The sequence below is a fragment of the Amblyraja radiata genome, chromosome 1 (genome assembly GCF_010909765.2).
Source record: "Amblyraja radiata isolate CabotCenter1 chromosome 1, sAmbRad1.1.pri, whole genome shotgun sequence".
Classification (NCBI taxonomy): Eukaryota; Metazoa; Chordata; class Chondrichthyes; order Rajiformes; family Rajidae; genus Amblyraja; species Amblyraja radiata.
In genome coordinates, this window is record NC_045956.1 from 7,049,187 (window position 1) to 7,066,406 (window position 17,220).

A 17,220-nucleotide genomic window follows, 5' to 3' on the forward strand; every position below is an offset into this window, starting at 1 on the left:
TTCATGGAGTGCAAGAGGATGAGGGGTGATCTTATAGAGGTATACAAAATCATGATAAGAATAGATCTGGTCGATGCACAGTCTCTTGCCCAGAGTAGGGGAATCGAGGGTCAAGGGACATAGGTTCAAGGTGAAGGGGAAAAGATTTAATAGGAATCCGAGGGGTAACTTTTTCACACAAAGTAGTTGAGGCTGGGACTATCCCACCGTTTAAGAAACAGTTAGACAGGTACATGGATAGGACAGGTTTGGAGGGATATGAACCAAACGCAGGCAAGTGGGACTAGTGTAGCTGGGACATGATGGTTGGTCTGGGCAAGTCCAGTCGAAGGGCCTGTTTCCACACTGTATCATGCTATGACTCTATGACTGTAACCTTGCCTCTAGATAGTTACATCGAAATAGCTTAGTCATTGTAAGTGTGACTGTGAAAGCGGTACCCAATTCATTTGCAACTGCTGCATACAAGAGTATAGGACTGCCTTCACAGTTATAATCCAGCTGTTACATTTAATTGTGAATATCAGATGCACCCACCCACTGTTAGCTAAAGATTAGATTAAAGGTTAAATGATTCAATGCATCAATGGGGTTATTTTGAAGCATTTACCTGTCTCACCCATGAGTTGTGGGTTGTGGGATTAGATGAATGTTAATGTTTAAAATGTATTCTGGGGTCCATGGTCATGACTGGGATATATGACCTTCAAATTCTATTTCCAACATTTGCATTGTAAATGCACTTTCAAAAAAAAAATGTTTTAGTTACAACAACCATTTTTCCCACCCTCTTTCCACACCACAAATGCATCAAAATTAAAACTTTTTTTTGTTAATCATAATTTCACCGTAGATTTACATTATATTGTTACTACTGTGGAGTATTGAATGCAATTTATCGAAAACATCTGCCCCATTGTAAGTATGGTTCCACAACATCAATGAAGAAAATATTTAATGTGTTTAACTACCAAATTCTTGAAAACCTTGTCTTCCCTTAACACAGAATCTGAGTATTATTTAATTCTGAAATGAGATTTTTTACATTAGTTTTCGCCCTGTTTATTCCTAGAGAGAAAAAAACACACACACAAAAAGGTGCCTAGAATGGGAAAATGTCCTTTAAACCAGGGGAAATTAAATTTAAACCTATAATTAACGCTTCTCAAAACAGGCACAGATTATACATTTGGCAGTTTTACACTCGAGTTCCGTGAACAGGAGTCTACCAAGTCACATACATGATTCATCTTTAACTGGCAGCATTTCAGAAATTTCAGCATTTCGGTTTTCAAAAATGTTTGGCTATTTTCTCTCGTTTTAATTTTTGAAATATTCAAGGCACTGGACAAGCCAATGGCCAGGTTTTAATTTCAGTTTGAACTGTTGAAATCACAATTACCCAGATGTGGCCAAACTCACTGCTGATCCTGGATTGCAGCCCTTCATAAAACCCTTATTTGGGCCCCCAGAGTTAAAATATCTGTTCCAGAAAATGTACGACTAGGCTGGAAATCAAGTTGCAGGCCTCTGAACTAATTTCAACTTTAAATGCTTACACCAATTTTTGTGCTATCTGCTCATATTACCAAAATTAAATTGAGTTCCTCCACCCCCCCCCCCCCCCACTCCTCTCCTGACAACATGCATGTTTAATAAACCTAGATAGATTAGCTGAAAATATATCCACACATTTTTACCAGTAGTCCTTCCTGTATCCCTCAAGTTTAATTTTAATGCCTGCTCGCTATAGCACAATTCAAGTATTGAAAACCCAATAGAGTTAGGGCACTTTATCACAAGCATAAATATGGAGTTTCTCCTAACCCGCTAAAAAGCTCAGTATTAGTAAAAAAAACAGCAGTGCCATTATAATATTTTCAGATCATTTATTTTATAATAACAAGGTACATTTAAGTTTCAAAGCCAGAACATAAATAGTTCTTAAATTGTTGCAGATTGCAAGGTTCAAGGGATAATGGATATCTTGAAGAAAATATGGAGAGAAGCAGTGATTGTTGAGCTTCTAACAAAGTCTGTGGTGAAAATCCTTCCATCACCAGAGATGAGTCAAGGTAGTATCAGGGTTTATTATCCATAGAAATACTTTTCACTCCACAGGATCTTGGAAAGTAAAGCTTTGACCCTTGAACCCTTTCACATTGAGCTTGAAGTTTATTTGGCTCAAACCTTAGTTACAAGGTCAGCATTTTCTCTTGAGTGTCCTTGCTACTCCTCCTAACCCCTCGTGTTCACCAAACCAGACCTCCCCAGGCTAGCCTTCTACCCTTGCATAATAACTTTTTGGTACTTTCTACCCCTGTCTATATCTTCTCTCATCCAACCACACATCTTTTCCTGATCATTAACTGTTATTGTAAATTATTCTGTCATCTTCAATAAACCACTCTCAACTTCTTTCCTTTCGCACATTTCAAATATATACATGAAAATAGCTCCGGGTGACAACCATACAAGGTTTTCCTGGGTTACAAACAGGTTTCTTTTATAGTTTATGTCAAAAAGTATACATCAAATCACTCCATAAGTTAACTACACCTCCACAATATTGTAACAAATGGTATCAAAAGCCCATTTTAGAGGATCACTCTGAACTACCGATCTTTACATGACCCTTAGATATACAGCACAGAAGCTGGTCCTTCGGCCCACCAAGTCCATGTTGACCAGCAATCACCCCGTACATTAGCACTATCCTACACACTAGGGATAATTTAAAATTTTACCGAAGCCAATTAACCTGCAAAGCTGGATATATTTGTTATGTGGAAGGAAACCGGAACACCCAGGGAAAACCCATATTGTCATAGGAAGAATCTACAAACTCCGTAGAGACAACACCCATAGTCAGGATGGAACCTGGGTCTCTACCTCCCAGGCAAGAGGTACAGATGTTTGAATGAATGAATGAATGAATGAGTGAATGAATAAGTTTATTGGCCAAGTATTCACATACAAGGAATTTGGCTTGGTGCTCTGCCCGCAAGTGACAATATGACATAAGTGACAACACCTCCAGATTCAGGGCCAATTTCTTCCCAGCTGTTATCAGGCATAAGACCCATCCTCTCACCGGCTTGAGTGCGATCCTGACCTCCCATCTACCTCATTGGAGACCTTTGAACTATCTTTATCTTGCACTTAATGTTGCACCCTTTATCCTTTTGTCTGTACACTGTGGACAGCTTGATTGTAATCATGTACAGTCTTTTTCTGGGATTCCTGGGATGTCAGGACTGTCTTATGAAGAAAGACTGGATAGACTTGGTTTATACTCTCTAGAATTTAGGAGATTGAGAGGGGATCTTATAGAAACTTACAAAATTCTTAAGGGGCTGGACAGGCTAGATGCAGGAAGATTGCTCCCGATGTTGGGGAAGTCCAGGACAAGGGGTCACAGCTTAAGGATAAGGGGGAAATCCTTTAAAACCGAGATGAGAAGAACTTTTTTCACACAGAGAGTGGTTAATCTCTGGAACTCTCTGCCACAGAGGGTAGTCGAGGCCAGTTCATTGGCTATATTTAAGAGGGAGTTAGATGTGGCCCTTGTGGCTAAGGGGATCAGAGGGTATGGAGAGAAGGCAGGTACGGGATACTGAGTTGGATGATCAGCCATGATCATATTGAATGGCGGTGCAGGCTCGAAGGGCCGAATGGCCTACTCCTGCACCTAATTTCTATGTTTCTATGTTTTCTTTGACTGTCTAGCACGCAACAAAAAGCTTTTCACTATAACTCGGTACACGTGACAATAATGAACTAAACTATTCCAGCTGTGACTTCATCAACACCCTGAACATGTTACAGAACTTCCCTATTCTTAAACTCTTGACCTTCACAACAAAAGCCAATGTGCCTTCTTAACTATTTGCAGGGCCTGACTTGTCTGATAATATGATCCTTCAGAGTTCGAAGAGATCTAAAGGAGTGAATGATCCTCTGAACTTCATACATTTGCAATTTCTCTCTGCTCCACCTTTTGATTCTTCTTAAAGTGCATGATCTTGCCCTTCCCAGTTTAAACATTTCCCAGGTTTTTCCCAATCAACTACCTATATCCCACTGCAGAATCATAGTGTGCGCTCGCAGCAAATAGGGCTGGCCTGATATGCCAAGATATGCCAATGCTTGTTTCCATGCTGTACAGCTCTACGACTATCACAGCTATTGCCTTTCCTCTTTTTTGTATCATTGGCAAACTTGGAAACCTTACAAGCTGTTTCCTCTTCCAGATCATTAATGTAAATAGAAACCAAGTTAAGGTCAAGAACCGATCCTTGGGGTACTATTGCATCCCACCAGCATAAAAAAGATCAATTGATCCCAAATCTTGTGCCCACTGCTGTAATCAATGACCGAACCGATGAAGGCAAGTGCACCAAATGCTTTCTTCATGGCTGTTACCAATCATGCCACTTTCAGGGAAATATGTACCTGTATCTCTAGGTCTCTGTTGCACAATACTCTGTGTCATTTACTGTGCAAATTATGTCCTGGTTCAACTTTCAAAAATGCACTATCTTGAATGGCAAATTCCATCTGTCATTTCTTGGCCACTTCCCCAGTTTATTTCAATCATGTTATATTAATAGATATACTTTTTAGTTTAGTCTAGATACAGCCTGGAAATAGTCCCTTCAGCCGACCAAGCCTGCAACAACCAGCGATCTCCACTCATTAATGCTTTCCGACACTAGGGTACTATCCAACACGAGGGACAATTTTATACATTTATACCATGCCAATTAACTAACAAACTTGTACGTCTTTGGAGTGTGGGAGAAAACCGGAGCACCCGGAGAAAACCCACGCAGAGCACGGGGAGAACGTACAAACTCTGTGCAGCCAAGAACTCATAGCCAGGATCGAACCCGGTCTCTGGTGCTGTAAGCGTTGTAAGGCAGCAACTCTACTGCTGCGCCTCCATGCTGCCCTTCTTCACAAAACCAAAAATGTTGGCGTCATCTGCAAATTTAACTAACCAATCTCATCATTCTCATTCAGATGAATATAGATGACAAGCAATGGACCCAGCAACAATCCCAGCGCTACACCACAGGTCACAAGCTTCCAATCTTAACAACCCTCCCTTAACAACCCCCCAACAATCCGACTCCTTCCACAAGACACTTTCATAATGAATTGGCTACCCCAGATGCCATGTGATCTACTCTTCCAGACCAACCTACTTGTCTTTGTCAAAGACCTTGTTTAAATTCACATCTCTTCATCATCTCTTGCAGTAATCTTCTGGTACCCTCCCAGAATTTAGCACGTTTTAAAAAATAAACAATGGGTCCACTATCTTTGCAACACCCTAGTGTACACAGTCGAGTTCCAGTAATTTGTCCACCTTTAGCCCTGTGAGTTTCTCTAATATTTTATCCCTTATGATTAAGATCTCCGCAAGTTCATCTCTATTATTTGAAATTAGCCCATCTGTATCCCTAAGGATATTCGCACTGCCCTTCATTATGAGGCTTAATGCACAGAAAATCATAATTTTCCAATATTAATTCACCAGCCTCATTTTCTAGAGAGCCAATTTAATCATCTTTTTCCTATTTATATATTGATAGAAAGTCTGTTTTAATATTGCATGCAATTTTAGGAACAGATTTACTCTCAAAATCAATCTTCTGCCTTAGGCAACTTTTTTCAGCGACTACAGGCGACTAGGCTGTCGCCACATGGTTGCGGGGTGACATCTGTATGGTCATGAGTAGACTCCTCACGTCGCCTAAAGAGTCGTAACGTTTTTCTGGTAGCCGCTGGATTTTGAAACTTTTCAGCGACTGTGGGCTTGACGTAGCTGGTCTTCTCCTGTCGTAGGTGCTGTAGTAGGTTGTCACCAGGTTATGTTGGTTGTCACCGAGTGATGACTTCGGTGAATTCCTTTGGCGACTACCGACATCAACCGGCAACAGGTACCGGCGGCTGAATTGTCTTCAGTTGTCGCCGACAGGGTCGTTGCTTGTCGCGGGTGGACATAGGTTGACTTTGGTTGTCGTAGGTTGTCGCCTGTGTGGTCGTAGGTGGACGTCTTAAAGGGGCGCCGGTTGTCGGTAGCTTGCTGTAGCTTGACATCGACTAGGTGGTTGTAGACATTGTCGTAGGGGGGTCCAGTCGCCACTTTTTCGGCAACCTGCTACGACTGTGACAGTCGCCGAAAAAAATCGCCGGATTTTAAAAACTTCACAATCTGTTGACCGATTGCTAGCCCGGCCACTTGTAGCTTGTTACCTTTTAGCTGTTTTGTTACCCACAGATTGCACCACTTTCTTGTGGAATACTTTCGAATTAGGTTAAATTCCTGCTTAGTGTTTATGGACCAGCTGTTGAATATCTGCCATTATTCATCTGACCATTCTCTAAGCATATTTCCCCAGTCCACCTTACACAACTCCTCCTTCATACCATCGTAACTTCCCTTATTTAAGTTGAAGACAGTGATTTTGGTCCTGTGGTGTTCACCCTTAAACTATCTGGATATGTTTTGCTTTGCAGTCACTACCCAATGGTGATTCAGTACATGATTTTCTTATGAATCCCTCATTATTCATGACAAATTCTAAAATAGCCTTTTTCTAGGTATGTTCCATGACAGTATTTTAAGCAATCCCAGAAGCACTTCACAAATTATTTTTCTGCGATAGATACCCTTGCCAGTTTGGATTATTCAATCAATGTGTGGATCAAAAATCTCCCATGATCATTTAAATTCCTTTCAAACATGCCCTGGATATCTCCCCATTTATGCTCAGCCCTATCCACAGGTCGTGTTTTGGGGGCCTATAGACTACTCCCAGCCGTGTCTTCTTTCTCCTGCTATTCATGATTTCACCCCAAACCCATTTAACTTTGCTATTCACTGCCCCTTTAATCGTAGTCTTTTCCTCTCCAGGGTGCTCAAGTTGCCGAACCAAGCCATTTAGGCAGCGGCTCACTATCACCTTCTCATGAGCCACACAAACTCCATTCTCTGAACACCATCTCCATCCCTTTCCTTTGCAAAACCTAAAACGGAACTCATTTATTGACACCATTTGGTGCCAGTGTGACCCAAGATGAGCTTCAGAACAGAACAATGTAATTACTAAGACTGACTGTAGTAACCCCCCCCCCCCCCCCCCCTCCCAATAACACAATTCTTCCCTTTGCCTCCTCAGAAACTGTTTGACCAACTGAGCTCTTCCAGCAGTTTTTGGGGTTTTTTTTAAACTTTCTATACCCCAGCTCTTCTGTGGCTGGAAGAAACATCTTTCAGCCTTACTCTATTTACTGAACCACTTCCAGAAGCGCTCTTCATGTACCATGTTCTAATTACCCATCACCCATTTAATGATGTGTTTTTCCTTCCTGTCATTTTAAAATCTGTAATAATACCACATCTCATCCCTATAATCCTTCCAGTTTTCCAGCTCACAGGGAAATTGATGCTCCTTTAATTTTGGTCTTGAGATTATCTGAATTTAATCATTCAAAATTACATTTTCAATGCAAAGACACTCTCTGGAATTCTTTTGGCGAATTCATTTCCCTCAGTGATCTAACTCTGTAAACTTCAATATGCTTCTGAAAAACTACAACACTTGATATAATAAACCCAATCTGGCTTGTCAAATGAAAATGTTTTAGGCTGTTATATATTAAAGTGCCCTAAAAAAATAATTATCATTTAACATGATATTTAACATGAAGAGGACTGACTTTGGTGCCTTCCCTCACAGTGGGAAACTTTTATTCCGCTGTGTGGGGATGTTTTATGTTGGAGTCTATCGTGTGTTGTGTTATTTTTTTATTCGTATGGCTGTATGGTGACCACACATTTCACTGTACCAACTGGTATATGTGACAAATAAATGTATCTTGTATCTTGTACATGCATAGTATGCCTGGAGATTGATCCACAACAGGAGACAGTGCTGTAACTTCCCAATGAAGTCTACTCTTAGCACCCAATCATGCATTTTGTACTAGAATATTCAGTACTTAGTTCAGTACTGCTGTAAAGAGTAGACATATTCTTAATAAGAGTAGACTGTATATATTTGCCTAAATTCTGCAAACAAAAATATCATTCATCCTTACTGAGCATACACATCTAAGTATTAAGAATTGCAGAAAAATCTTGAGCACAAGACTTTTAATGTTGGATTGCTGCCAAATTGCTGATCAGTAAATGGAACAGATGTACCTTATCCAAGCTCCAAGCTTTAAATATACTGACTATTTTGCAAAATTTTGGCCAAGAAATTCTCCTTAATATGCCATTCCAGATGTAGAAACATTCCCCTCATCTGTTACGTTGCTTCGCAAAATCTACCTTTTCTGGAAAAGCACATCAAACCTCCAATGCACATCAAATCAAAGCATTTTCTTCTAAAAGTCCGTATTCAAAACTTCTGTTGCACACAATGACTGGACCAAACATATCTTGTGTAATGGAATTGGCCTTGCACATCTAAAACGTTCAGAAGTATTTTCACTGCATCAGATGGGAGGAAGAGTCATTGGACAAGTCAGTAGTTTTTTGGTGAGGGAGGGAGAAGTCAGCAGTTAACTGGAAACGCATGAAATTGCAGATGCTGGAAAAAATAGCAAGCTGGAAGTACTCAGTGGGTCAGGCAGCACCTGTGGAGGGAATGGACAAAAACCTTCTAGAGCCTGAAGATCGACGGTGTTTCAGATCAGGACTCTTATTCAGACTGCAGAAAGGCCGCAATCTGTATCATCATCCACCCCCTCCCCCCCCCCCTCTTGTTGAAAGAGGCTTATACCTGCAGGAGTGCCCAGAATACTGTATTTGTGGATTTGAGAATTAAGGGACAAAAGTTTAGGGGTAACATGAGGGGGAACTTCTTTACTCAGAGAGTGGTAGCTGTGTGGAATGAGCTTCCAGGGGAAGTGGGGGAGGCAGGTTCGATGTTATCATTTAAAAATAAATTGGATAGGTATATGGACGGGAAAGGAATGGAGGCTTATGGTCTGAGTGCAGGTAGATGGGGCTAGGTGAGAGTAAGTGTTCGGCACGGACTACAAGGGCCGAGATGGCCTGTTTCCGTTCTGTAATTGTTATATGGTTATATGGTTTTGTTAATCCAAAGATTTTGTGCTACACAACACACAATAACAGAGATGAGTTGTTGTATTTTCATACAATACCTCCTGAAGAAATCAATTCTATATCAGAATTCTTACTTTGAAAGATACTACATGGTTGAAAATTCCTCAAAATACATTACACAAAGATGTAGCTACGTACTGCCAGATTATTACTAGCTAGAAGATCTTTGTTTGACAAATTCTAATCCAATTTGAGAAAACATCTTCCCTGAATCACAGAAAGGTTACAGCACAAGAGAGACATTTTCTTGGGTGCAACAGCAATCCAGTTCACACCATTTCCATTCTCCATGTTCCTGCATGACACACCTCCTTCAATCTGTCTTTCCTACCAGACATGTGTTCCAGTTCCTAAACATATGGGTTTTCCTTACATTGTTTCTGTCTATCATCTGCAGTCAATGTTCTAGTTCTTGACCTTTCAGCCTTGAAGAGTTAAAGGGCTTTATCACGGTGCGACCTGACGCAAGACTTAACAAGAGTTTAACATCATGGGAACCTGCGATAACAGTACGGCATTCGTGGACCACCGAGGACCTCCGTGGCGCTAACGGCAGGTAGTCGTGTAAATTTGTACGGTCGGGAGAAAATTCAAACATTTTTGAATTCCTCCAAGAGTGACTTGAGCACTTTTTGGTGAGCGTTGCAACATTGTATGAACGCAGATGCCAGTGCGATATCCGTGCGATATCCGTAATGACTCTTGCGGGTACCGTGGGAACTCCTGCGAACGGTAAACCCGGAAGCTTGACAGAGGGGACATAAGGTGAGTAAAAAAGGTGGTCTCAATATCGCCAATGGACCATGTGTCCATCGAGGACGTCCCACCTAATTGTCATTGTTTGAGAATCTTTTTCACAGTAAGACTTGCAGAGATGCCTCTCAGAAAAGCGCAAAGAAAGGGGTCAAAGAAAGTCAGAAAGTTTTTAGCCATGCAGGTAAATGAGGAGGAGACTCAGCAAGAGAGACAGGTGGAGAGGCAAGAGGAGATGCCAGAGATACCACTGCCTGTGGGCTCCTTGGAGCAGGGAGAGGGTGATCAAGGTGGATTTGAGATTGCCTCCCCAGTAGCTGTTGCCTCCCCAATAGCCTCAGCAGACGATAACATAAAGGGAAGATGGCAGAAGGTAAGGCCATATAACTTCAACAGGGAACAAGAGGGGGAACTGGTGGAGTGGTACCAATGCAATGAGATTCTCTATGACAAATCCAGAGAGGATTATAGAAATAGGGAGAGAAAGCGCAACCTGCTGGAGACGAAGGCTGCGGAGTATCCCGGGTGCTCATGTGAGTATCTATAACAATATATTAGTTTATGTACAGGAGAACAATTTAATGTTATCCATGATTTAAAAACATACAATGCTACAGATGTAAAAGTGCTGTTTTTGCAGTTACCTTTAATGCATACAGCGCGTCAATGAAAATAACAACCAGCCTGTACTCGAACCAACTTTGTATAGGCATGTCCGCAAATGAGCCAATTCTACGAACGGAGGATATTTATATAGTGTGTGAAAAAAAGTGACATCATTTGTGCCACGTGATTAACTACACTACAGTCCACGATGTTCATTCACGATTAACGGGAAAGATCGGGAGACGGACAAGTCACTTGCACAAATGACAGAATTGCCGAGTACCGTGGGAACTCTTTATCTAACCCCCGTTATATCGTGCGGAACTCGTGCTTGACCACGACCACTTCACTCTGGTGACATCTTGCGTCAGGTCGCACCGTGAGAACCGGCCATTACCATTTCTTAAGATAGTTCATATTCTCTTCTGTGCCAAGTTCAACCACCTCACATTCGCTAATCCATTCATATTAAATTGATGCCTACTTATAATAATATTAGCAAATCACTTCTGTACTCTGTCCAAGACCTTCACATCTTTCCTAAAGCGTGACTTCCAGAACTGAACACTATATTCTCGTGTAATTAAACCAGGTGTTTTTAGAAGGTGCATTGTCACCTTCTCAGGCTTGAGCCTCTTCCTTCTTATAAAGTCCAGGAGCCTATAAATATTAAACAACTTTAGCACATGCCCAGGCATTTTAAAAACTTAAAGGGCCTGTCCCACTTACGCAACCTTTACAGGCGACTGCCGGCACCCGTGATAGGTCGCCGAAATTCTCAACGTTGAGAATTCAGCGGCGACCAGAAAGACGCAACGACTCTTTGGAGACCTCTCACGACCATAGGAGACCTCTCAAGACCATACAGGCTGTATTGTCATGAGAGGTCTCCTATGGTCGTGAGAGGTCACCCACGACATGTACTTCATTCAGAATTTTACCCTCTAGCTTTTTCTTTCCATGGCTCTCAATCTAACATTGTAATTTTTTTGCATCAATATTTGCATGCTGTCCATCTTTCCTTTCTCTGGCCCATCTAGGTTTTCCTGAAACCTAACATTTTCCTCCTCAGCTCAATCTACTTCAGAGTTTCGTACCATCTTGAAATTAGGCCCTGTACACTCAAGTCCCGGATATAAATTAACACAATAGTGGTTCAGTAACAATACATGGAGAATATGGTTGTACTCATCATTCAGTGCAAATAAAAGTCATTCACTCTCCTTATGTTTTCAGTCACTGAGCCAATTTTCTATCTGTGATGCCACTACCACTTCTATTCCATATGCGATAATGTTCATGAAATCCTGTTATGCTCAAGCCTTACAAAGCTATCTAATTTTATGCCATTTTAAAAGCTTGTATTATATATGCTTGAGAGGTAAAGTAGTGATACATTCAATATTCAATCAGTTGGTTGCAAGAATATGAGGCTCATTGCATTATACAAAGACAACACTTGGTGTATTGTTGTAGGATGGAACTGCAGATGCTGGTTTAAACCAAAGATAGACACAAAATGCTGGAGTAACTCAGCGGGACAGGCAGCATCTCTGGATTGAAGGAACGGGTAACGTTTCGGGTGGAGAACGTTGCCCTCCGGCAATTGCTTTTCTCATGGCTCTCAACCTGTGACACCTCGACCCTAAACGTCACCCATTCCTTCTATCTAGAGACGCTGCCTGTCCCGCTGGGTTACTCCAGCATTTTGTGTCTATCAGCACTTGGTGTATAATATCCAGACCAGATTTTAGAAAAGTCTCATAGTCCACAGTGGTGCATTTCTCCCTCCGTATCAATACAATTTTTGACATGCACAGCAGAGGAACACTACTGTGAGTAAACACTTCCCTTGCTCGTCTTAATTTCAAATTGATAGCTCTTAATTGAATTCTGTGTGCTAGATCAATGGTGTAGATACTTATATTCCAATGTCTTCAGAAATGATTCAATGCAAACATTTGGTTTCAAATAATAACTTCCGTGAAACACAAAAGCAGAGGTTGTGGTTCAAATCATTGCATGTGGTCCAGTGTAAATGGTAGTCACATCCTGAATGTGGTCAATACATTTCTGTTCATCTGGTTTGTGGTTGCAACAGTATATGTCCAGCAGAGTGTGGACAAAACAAGCTTTAGGATAATTTTCAAACCAAAACCAACAAAAAAGAACAAAATATTCTGCTAGGACAGAGAATGTCCTTTAGAAATTTACCAGGCACTAGTGGATGTGATAAAAAAAAAAAAAGACTAACATGTTGTAGCTACTTAGAGCTTGCAATTGAATTTCAAGTGAAGCCATACTGTGCAAAACAAAATGCTGGAGGAACTCGGCAGGTCAGGCAGCATCTGTGGAGGGAACGGACACTTCAAGAAGGGTCTCAACCCAAATCATTGCATGTCTATTCTCTTCACATATGGTACCTGACCTGTTAAGTTAGAAACATAGAAAATAGGTGAGGGAGTAGGCCATTCGGCCCCTCGAGTACTTGCTCCAGTACTTTTCATTCTGCTCAAGATTCCAACATCTGGAGTTCCTTGTGTCTCCATTAAACTATGTCACATTCAGATTGAATCTGAACATTTTCATCCTTCTGCATGTAGGTCATAATGCATTAGCATTGAAAGAAAATGCCAGAAGAAAAATTAACATCCCTGTATAATTAACTTACAAAAGGAAATCCCAACTAATTTTAAGCATATCTAGTATCTTAGTTATGAATGGTATCCTCGTTTAAAAAACAACAACCAATTTCAGCATTGTTCAGGATTGCTGCGATGCCTAAGATGGCAAAATAGTTGTACACTACAATGTTGCTACTAAAATCTACCCGTCTATCTACCCGTCTATCTATCCGTCTATCTACCCGTCTATCTATCCGTCTATCTATCCGTCTATCAACCCGTCTATCTATCCGTCTATCTATCCGTCTATCCATCCATCCATCCATCCATCTATCCATCCATCCATCCATCTATCCATCCATCTATCCATCCATCTATCTATCCATCTATCCATCCATCTATCCATCCATCTATCTATCCATCTACACACATTGAGTTTGGTGAGAATATTTGCTAAACAATCTCAATTTAAACAAGTCAAAGTTGGTAATACACATTTACGTTTAAAGATTATCTACTCCCGCATAATTTGGTCGAGATTTCCTGTATAGTACAATCCATATTACAGCCACTTCATACAAGCATTGTATGTATGGCATTGTCACTGTGGGCTCCTGCGACATATAAACGTTAAACGGGAGATGGGACACACGATGAAAATTTGTGAACTGTCGTAAAAACTGGAGCAAATATCACATTCCTACAAAAATGATGCAAACTTGTGGCAATCAAAACACATGGGAGGAGGGTAACCATTCAACGTTTCGAGGAAGTAATTAATTTCAATGAACAACCAACAGCTTGTTATAATAGAAGAGACCGGAAAATCGGATACATGGCAACTTGGGAACCCCCTCTCCCATGCTCAGAACAAAACCTGGCACCTTAGTGAAATCTATCGTTACGTTGCTTTAGAACAAGAGGATACAACCAGGGCAAATGTTTATTTGCTTGTGTTATTTTACACGAAGGTTTACAAATATCATATCCAAAGTACCGAATGTATAATTCCAGTTATTTCGCAGCGAATAGAATGGGGGTAAACATGAAGGGGCCTTTTTTCCCCTAATATTCTCGGCGATATCAGTATTAGAGTTCAATCATCCGGTACTGTTACTCCAGCGAATATAGTTTGCGCAGTATCGAAGAGACCCGCGCTCGTCATTTATTCATTGGTGTAATTCACGTGTAAATTAACAAGATTGAGTCTCCCAGAGCCGTAATGTTAGAAAATTACTTACCGTACTCAAGAATGCAAACAGAATGGTGGCCAGAATGTTGGTTATACTTATTTCTGTAAACTCGTATTGGATTTCGTACAGAGAAGGATGGTAATGTTTTAACTAATATTGATGCACATATTTTAATGTTTGCAAACTTTTATGGGAAAATTATGTCTTATGTACAGCTGTCCATCTACTCCCAAAAGTGTTTTTTTTTTCCCCCTTTAGGTGAACTTTTTTTCTTTAGGCGAAGGGGAAAGAATGTCTTTCAAATACTGAAAGCCATCCGGCCAAAACTGGACAAAAATCCAAGGAATAGTTAGTTGTCTGATACGACGTTGGCTCCAAAACCCCGCACAACTGGAACAAGACGTTTTTCTTTTAAAGACGGTTGTACCACCCCCCAAGACACCATATTATTGTTGAAAAGAAACAAGTTATGAACTTCGTGTAAGAAGGAACTGCAGATTTAAACCGAAGATGGATACAAAATGCTGGAGTAACTCAGCGGGACAGGCAGCATCTCTGGAGAGAAGGAATGGGTGAGGTTTCGGGTCGAGACCCTTCTTCAAGAGTCTGGTCTGAAGAAGGGTCTCGACCCGAAATGTCATCCTTTCCTTCTCTCCAGAGATGCCGCCTGTCCCGCTGAGTTACTCCAGCATTTTGTCTCTGTAATTAACTTCTTCGGATAGATTAGATAAAACACAAATAAACCAGGTGAAACTAGACTCCATTTGAATTTCGATTTGTCTCTGCGTATGTTATAACGTGTTATACATATTACTGCAAAGAACTAACAAGACATGTTGAAATTCAAACTGAGACACTCAAGCATTACATCATTGAAAATGTTTCGGGGAATTATACTACTTGATAACTATAGAAGAAGAAGAAATGGACAATTGTGTGCGGAATGGTAACGGTGGATTCTCAGGTCTACCGAGAAACAATATCAAGGGAATCTACAACTGAGATATTAATGGATTCTGCAATACTTACTGTTGTTATCGTTCTTCTCGCGGGTTCCGTCAACCCTGCCATCCGGCAAGATCCTCAGGAAATAGCCGCCGTTCTTACAGTAGAGTCTCTTGGGGTCCTTGAACCCTCCCGGTGGGAAGGGGTTGGCGCCAGCATCAGGTAGTGTGGGCAGGGTGCTGATCCCTCCTGCTCCCGCCGCCGCCGCCGCCATGTCCCACGCTCGCCTGGCTCTGCCCCTGGCTCCACTCAAACCACCCAGCCCAGCCCGCTCCTCCTTCCCCCTCGACCCTTTCTCAAACGTGACTGCCCCTCCTTCCAACTTTCTCCCTCGACCAAAGCGCAACACACACACTCCGTTAATCAGTCCTCTTCGCGTCCTCCTCAAAATAAAGTCTCTCCCCCCCAACTCTCTCGTCTCGTCAGGGTTTGAGGCACGAGGAACGATGCCAACTTTTTATGAGAAGCAAAAACGGTTCATTCCATCACTTCGCAATAACTTCGTCGTCATGATTCCCGGCATTTGGCGGTGAGAGTGTGTGTGCGTGAGTGAGTGTGCGCTGCTGTTAAAGGAGTGGGAACGGGACTAGCTGGAACTGTCTACTTTCCGACAAACTCAGTGCCAAAGCCCGGCGGCCGCACTCCTCTCCCTGCGTGTGCGGCACAAGTGCGCAGGCGTCTGTGCGTGTGTGTATATTTGTGTGTATTTGTGTATGTGTCTGTCTGTGTGTGTGTGTATTTGTGTATGTGTCTGTCTGTGTGTGTGCGTGTGTCTGTCTCTGTGTGTGCGTGTGTCTGTCTCTGTGTGTGTATATATATGTGTGTGTCTGTGTGTGCGTGTCTCTGTGTGTGTATGTGTCTGTGTGTGTCTGTGTATATATATATATATGTGTGTCTGTGTATATTTGTGTATGTGTCTGTGTGTGTGTCTGTCTGTGTGTGTGCGTGTGTCTGTCACTGTGTGTGTGTATATATATGTGTGTCTGTGTGTGCGTGTCTCTGTGTGTGTATGTGTCTGTGTGTCTGTGTATATATATATATATGTGTGTCTGTGTATATTTGTGTATGTGTGTGTGTGTGTCTGTGTGTATATGTGTCTGTGTGTGTGTACATATATGTGTGTCTGCGTGTGTCTGTGTCTGTGTGTGTGAGTATATCTGTGTATGTGTGTCTGTGTGTGTGTGTGTATATATGTGTCTGTGTGTGTGTGTCTGTGTGTGTGTGTGTGTGTGTGGGAGCCAACATCAAACGGCATGTTTGGGCGAGCGGAGGAAATGCGAAAAGGTGCAAGTGGTTTCAAATAGACAACAAAATCGCTCGTGTGTCCTGGCAAGGACTTTTTTCCAATGCCAAGTCGGGTCCCCTCCTGAACTTAGTTTGTTTACACTGACCTTGCTAAATAAACGGAGAGTGGCCACTAGTACATTTCTTTAAAATAAACATTTCTAATTGTTATTTATAAGAAGTAACTGATCGTAAATATTTTTGAGACAAATTCAACGTGACGTACTAGAGAAACTATGAAATAACGCAATCGAACACTTGCACTGTGAACAAATGATCAAAAGTTTAAAACCCCTACCCCACTAAAAATCCCCCACAAATAACCAGTGTCATATCCTCATTTCAATTTGCAACAAAAGATTTGTTTATTTTTTCTGCTGGGGATGAAAATATTATTTCTGTTGGTGGTTAAATAAAAAATGAAGGACTTGGGCATAGGTGATGAGTGTAAAAGGAGGAAGAAGTTGCAGGGTGGGTGACTTGAAGGGAATCAAGTTTGAAGTCTTTCCAAAAGTATAATTTACTATTACAAGATGTCATTAAAAGCCAAGTTAGCAGCAACAAATTAAGATAAATTATTCTATTAATACCCACAATACCTCAACTC

At 41.4% G+C, this 17,220-nt stretch overlaps 1 protein-coding gene across 1 annotated transcript in view; it reads right to left on the bottom strand.

The window, feature by feature from the left end:
• fgf2 (fibroblast growth factor 2) overlaps positions 1–15,987 on the bottom strand; it is a 48,770-nt gene extending 32,783 nt beyond the window's left edge. The window contains exon 1 of the mRNA XM_033016401.1: positions 15,354–15,987. Within this exon, the coding sequence (XP_032872292.1) occupies positions 15,354–15,543 (190 nt within the window). The 5' untranslated portion in view covers positions 15,544–15,987. The remainder of the gene's footprint in view (positions 1–15,353) is intronic.
• Positions 15,988–17,220: the final 1,233 nt, after the last annotated feature.